Here is a 6,432-nt window from a genome sequence, read left to right as displayed (position 1 = left end):
CAATTTAGTAATTTTAAGAGACTACTACAACTTCGAAACAATATTACTCCCACCCACTATTTATCTCAGACTACAATCTGTGAATTACTCTCCCTAACTCTCTGTTCCTTCTCTCAATTGGGTGTGACTGAAACTGAACGAAACACTTCAATTTATAAGAACAAGTTGCCGCACTCTCCAACCAATCAAAAGATTGGTTTCTTCAACTTGCAAATCTGCAATTTGCATATACCGGTCACAACCAGAAATCAACTAGGAAATTGGTTTTACAGTTTGTAAACCAATTTGTTGTTGCCGCCTACAATTGAATCTTCTTTCCTCCAATCACTGTTTTCTTCCTTTTTTATTTCTTTTATTTAGTGACCCCACATGTAATTTTGTAGCTCTCATTGAGAGCCACCATCCTATGAAGATTTTAACTCCTGATATTTACGGTGTAAAAAACAATCCAGAAAAAAATTGACGTAATAGCTAAAAAATATAAGAATAAAAAAGGTTTCAACCACACAGCCTAAAACATAATTTTACTTTCCTTATCTCGAAGCACTGGCGAGTATTGTATGGAAGCGATGAAAGACAAATACATTTTGCTTGAAGTACGTAAATGTAGCTAGAAGAGGCAGAATCAACCGGTTTTAGTAACTGCCCAGCAGTTTTGCTAAGCCCGTTTTATTTTGTAGAAGCCATTTTTGTCAATACTAAAAGCACGGAAAAATGGATAAATGGGTCGGACCAGGTAAATGGGTAAAAATAAGACCCATATTGATTCTTGGTCAATAATGCCACGTGACCCAGTTAAAAATTGTCACGTCATTAAATGAAAGATCCATCAATTCTGCCGTTAGTCGCGGAATATTTTTGTTAATAGAATTAACGTCGTTTTTTTTTGGACGGATAGAAGGTAAAAATTCCTTTAAATAAAGGTCCTGAAAGGGCTGTCGATACACTTTGCCCCTTTAGAACCCGCCTAAGTTTGCGTAATAGGTTTGGGTGAAGTACGCAAAAATCCCTCAAAATAGATGATCTTAAATGTTTGTCCTTATTTTCCTTATGGGGAGTACTTCAAATTTACCGAGTATCTTGAATTTACTTCAAGTTAAAGATCATTCCCAAAAAGTGTGTAAATGACACTAGGTAGTCGCTTTAGTCAATTTCGCTCAAAATTCAAGATACGTTATCCTCGAGTTTAAACCTCAAAGTTCAAACTTTAGAACATCGTATTCTAAAGTTCGAAAATTATGTTTAGAAGTTCGATCTTATGTCCTGAATTTTAAATTAGTAGTTCAAAATTCAGGACATTTAGTCCTGAATTTCAAATTAGCAGCTCAAAAATTCAAAATACTTATATCTAAAGTTCGGATGAATTAGCTATTCTTTAAATATATTATAAATTCTGGATACATTTTAAATAAGGGAAAATTTCACATTAGAACAACTGGGCTCCATACTTTTTAATTTTATAGCCTATATTTCAATTTACAACCAATTAGCCCACAAATAATAGGCTAAGATTCAACATCCAACTCTAATAGGTTCTCAAAATTACTATTTAATTTTTAAAAAAGATTCCTCAAGCTTATAAATTAATTTTCGAATCAGTAATTGTGACTCAAATATTAATTCAACTAATCAAATTCATTTGGGTGGTGAAAGTTAGATTTTTAATAAGCTTAAATATGTGGGTTTAAATTTCGAATTTGATTTTGTGAGAAATTTGGAATGGGTGTTATTTAGACTTGTTAGAAATAGTATAAGGAGGTTGTATATAAAATTTGAAGTCATTTAATTGAGATTTGGACTGGTTTTGAACAAGAATTGCAACTGAAAATCGTGGAAGAAGTTCGTCTACAGACGCTTGTATAAATGTGTATAAAAGTGTGTAATAGTGTATAAGGTGTGTTTCTACACTCATATACAATATTATACAAGATTATACAAAAAACTGACTTAGTCTTCTTCCTAGCGTCTTTTATGAAATTTAACTCAAATCTTGCTCAAATCTACTCCAAATCACTTCAAATTTGAATTTTGAACTCCTTTTGATATTTTCAATCAATTGGAACAATACCCAATCCAAACAACAAACATATTCAAAAAAACCATTTTCAAAAGCAAAACTTTGAATGATCTTCAATGGTGGACTTCTACTATTCAATTTTCTTTCATTGCAAGCAGGTGACACAAGAGGAGAAGCAGAAAATACACGGCCCTTTGAAGCATATGTACAAGATGTGAGAAGAAGAGGGAGTGAAAGCAATAGTTGTGAGAACAAAGAATTAACTCCATAGCTTTTAGAAGCAATAGTTGTAAAAATATAAATTTTGAATTTAAAAGTACTTTTAAAATATGTATAATGTGTGTTAGATGGGGGTAAAATTTAAAAACATGAGCCATTTTTTATTATGGTGTGAAGTCATGTGTATTTTCTTATTATTATTTCAAAAAACGAGTTTAAAAGTGGCTATCGCTGCATGTTCCCCCAAAAAGTGTTATAAATCTGCAATTTTTTGGAGCCCACGTGTGGCGTGCAAATCGTTGACTAGATTGCACCGGAACCACATAAGTCCAAAAAAGATAAAGACTTGTTCAAGTTTGATATTGATCCCTTTCTTATCCCTCCACCTAATTATTGTTTTTTATGTTAAAAATATTACTATATTATTTCTTTTACCCATTAGAAAGTTCGAAAGAATATTTTAGGGTTTTAGTGATACTTTTTGGAAACGCAAACCCAAAACCAGTCAAAAAATTTCTTCCCAATTCAAATTGTAACAGTATTGTCGTCCAAAACAAAAATAAAAACAATTCTAAAACCAGAACCGAAACAATTATATAAGCCTTAGTTGTTTCCGAGAGTAATTGATTCGAGAATTCTTTCTTCCCTTCTCTGCTTTCAGCCGTCGCTCTCGCCCTGGTATTTGGTTCGACAATTTGTAAGTTCCTGTCCCAAGTGATTAATAATACCCTATTTATATATACTTAAGCTTTCGCATGATTTGAGTTTTAATAATGTCCATATTTTGTGATTCGAGTTTCTTATTCCATTATTATACCCCTTTTTCTCAATTCTGAATCATATTAATTACATTATAAAAGAGAAAATTGCAATTTATTTTTCTCCGTTTCTTTTCTTTAGGATCAATATGTGTATAGTTTTCTATCATATCAAACCGTAGTTTTCTTATTTTCTGATTCATAGGTCATGGCACTTCAATGCTTCACTTGGACTAGAGAACTCTTGGGTTCATTATTCAATATAATATGTAAAGATGAAGAAGATTTTGCACAAACTTTCGGACGTTTGCCAGATTGTCTTATCATTGATATCCTGAATAGACTTCCATTAGATTGCCTTGTTAGATTTCGAAGGGATTGTAGGGATTTGAGAGCTTTGATCTCATCACACGATTTTGCCACCGTACATCTCAGTAGAGCTAGACCTATGCTGCTCGTACATGATTTTTTCAAGAGTACCAAGAACGTGCAGCAATTATATGTGTTTGGTACTGAACATCTTCATGGGAGGAATGTGTTGAGGAAACTTCATCTCACACCTGGGCTTATGATCAATAATAAGCGCTCGGGAAAACCCCCAATTCTTCTATACTCTTGTCAAGGAGTTCTTCTGTTTGTTGATCGCATCTGGCCTATTTTTTATGCTTTGAACCCGATAACACAAGAGGAAGTAACCATAAAACATGCACCAGAACCCGGAAAATCGTGTGCTCTTTATTTTTGTCCATTAACAAGACAATTCAAACTTCTTTATGCACAAGCACGAGGCAGTTTGTGTCAATATTTTGTATACATGTTCAAGACACGGACGTGGAGGAAAGTCCATTCACCGTCCACTTTCAACTTTTTGCCATATCGTAACACTCACGCAGTTGTAAATGGAGCATTGCATTGGATCATGTCCTCTAATTTAGAAAAAGAAGGGATTCCTCCTTGTGCAAATGGAATCATGGTATATAGAATGGATAAGGAAGAACTCTCTACTATGCCTCATCCTGGAAGTGTGTGTACCTCAAAGAAAGTGCATACAACTATGACTCTTTTAGTGAAGGAAAACTGTTTGTCTTTCTGTCACTTGCTTGTCTCTGAGTATGCAGTGGATATATGGATCTTGGAAGACTATGAAATGAGGGCATGGAACAAAAGGTACAAGGTTAATCTCTTTGACAAGAATATTTTTCCTTTTAGTTTGCCTTATATTCTCCCCGGGTCGATATCTATAGACGTGTATTGGTGGATAAAGCTTATTAACATCCAAGGCAGTGAACTTCTCTTTTACTTGTGCGATAGAGGTTTGTTTTCTTATAATTTAGATCATAAAATAGTGAAGATATTTGAATTACCGCTACAGAAACAGTCATATGCTTGTAGGACTTATATTGAGAGCCTACTGGCAATAACTTAATTCACCTCGCATTTTATTCTTATTCTTTATCTTTCTACTTTTGGTGCTTTGTTAAGTTATATGAAATACCGTTCTTAATGGAGGTTCAATGTGTTTCTACTTTTCTTGCACTAGAATTGGAAAAAACTCTAAATCCTTAGCTAATGTTAAATTCTTTACCATGCTAAATTTTAGGTTTGAACTGAAGCTGAATGATTGGAAATTCTAAATCTAAGTGTCAAGCACCATCAACAAACAAACATTTAATTAACCCCACCATCTCCCTCGCTTAGGACCTTCTCCCTTTCCTCCTCTCCTACCAATAAATAACACAAGAATACCCCCATGTGATGTTTCTATTAAGAGGTTCTGCCACCATATTTCTCAACTTTCCTTCTTTCTTTTCTTTTTTATACCAACATGAGATATTTCAGAATTTGATGCAAATAACATTATATATATTGCTAGTACTTTGTTGTCAACTCTTTTGTGGTAGTAACTTTTACTCCATATTTTATGTTTTCTTGATACTAAGTGACATTTCAAGAATTCCGTACTTTGTGTTCACGGTTACCCCTACAACAACAACTACAATAGTATTTCTATGTTTATCTACCGGAGATGCCAACGCCAGTTAGTAGTGCCAAGCAATGCTTGACACAAGAAGCAGCCATAACCCTCGACGATGCTGTGGCCGTGGCAGCTCGTCGCGGCCACACTCAAACTACATCTCTTCATTTCATATCTACCTTATTATCTCTTCCCCATGCAATATGCGGGAACTTAGTTGTATTAATCTGAACACGAATCTTCCTCAACTCTCACAAGCGTGGGTATTTATTTGGCCACGATCAAAATCAATTTTGTTCAATCTAGCACAATCAAGCACTTTCTCCGGCAACTCCTCTGGCTTCTGTGCCTGTGGAATTTAGTGAATACCCAATGAGCATACATACACCATTATAATGCGAAAAGTAAGCCAACCAGTCTCAAAACTGATCAGCTTCATTTTTTCTTTCTGAAAAATAAGGGGAAAATAAGAAACCTGAATTGTTAGACCAAAATCATTTTAATTATCAATTATCTCGTAAGTCATCGCTTGAGGCTCGTCCTTCACCCGATCGTACTCCACGTACGAAAGATGAAGGTTCTTCAACTGATGGATGAAATGCTTGAATAATGTTTGTGAATTGATAACTCTTCTTTTAATTGTATTGCTATTTCTATTACGTAATTGGTATTTGTTTTAGTAGTTTTAAGTTAGTGTGAACTATTTTGAATGTTTAAGTTGCTTTGACTTAGGGTGTGTTTGGTACAACCGAAAATGTTTTCCAAGAAAATAGTTTCTTGAAAAACAAGTAGTAATCTTATTTATTTTCCGGTGTTTGGTACGCAAATCAAGGAAAATATTTTCTCAAGATTATTCATAAATAATTCTGATACAATAAACATGAAGCCATAAACTTTCGAACCAACAACTTTCCGAACCCACAAATTTCATAAACTTCTAAACCGCAAAACTTTCGAAACCGCAAAATTTCGAACCCGTAAACTTTATAATTTCTAAACATGTAAACTTCGAAACACGTAAACCTCCGAACTCATAACGTTGGAACTTGTAAAATTTTGAACCTGTAAACCGAAAGATGAAAAAAGTAAAATTGAAAATATATTAAAAAAATATTTTTTTCCCGGGGGGAGGGGGGCAGGGGGTGGGGTGCAGAAAAAAATAGAAATTTAAAAATTACAAAAAAAGTAAAAAAATAAATAAGAAAAATCTTGTGCGGGAGTAGGGTGGGGGGGGGAGGGGGGGGGGGCGGGGGGGGGGGGGGGGGGGGGGGGGGGGGGGGGGGGGGGGGGGGGGGGGGGGGGGGGGGGGGGGGGGGGGAGGGGCTTGGGGGCAGAGGTGGTGGGGGGTGGGGGTGCAGAAAAAAAAGAAATTTAAAAAATTACAAAAAAAGTAAAAAAAAAAATTTCATGTGCGGGATTGGGGCAGGGGGTCAGAAAATTTTAAAATTAAAAAAAAAAAAAAG

General features: G+C 35.0%; 1 protein-coding gene across 1 annotated transcript; it reads left to right on the top strand.

Annotated features, from left to right (window-relative positions):
* Positions 1 to 2,750: 2,750 nt before the first annotated feature.
* Positions 2,751 to 4,452, top strand: LOC109217763 (putative F-box protein At3g21120). The gene is made up of 2 exons (XM_019382033.1): positions 2,751 to 2,933; positions 3,200 to 4,452. The coding sequence occupies exon 2, from the start codon at positions 3,203 to 3,205 to the stop codon at positions 4,418 to 4,420; it is 1,218 nt and encodes a 405-aa protein (XP_019237578.1). The 5' UTR covers positions 2,751 to 2,933; positions 3,200 to 3,202; the 3' UTR covers positions 4,421 to 4,452.
* The last annotated feature ends 1,980 nt before the right edge of the window (positions 4,453 to 6,432 follow it).

Source organism: Nicotiana attenuata, unplaced genomic scaffold (genome assembly GCF_001879085.1).
Source record: "Nicotiana attenuata strain UT unplaced genomic scaffold, NIATTr2, whole genome shotgun sequence".
Lineage (NCBI taxonomy): Eukaryota > Viridiplantae > Streptophyta > Magnoliopsida > Solanales > Solanaceae > Nicotiana > Nicotiana attenuata.
Note: the sequence above shows the minus strand (reverse complement) of the source record. Positions and strands in the feature narration are given on the sequence as shown.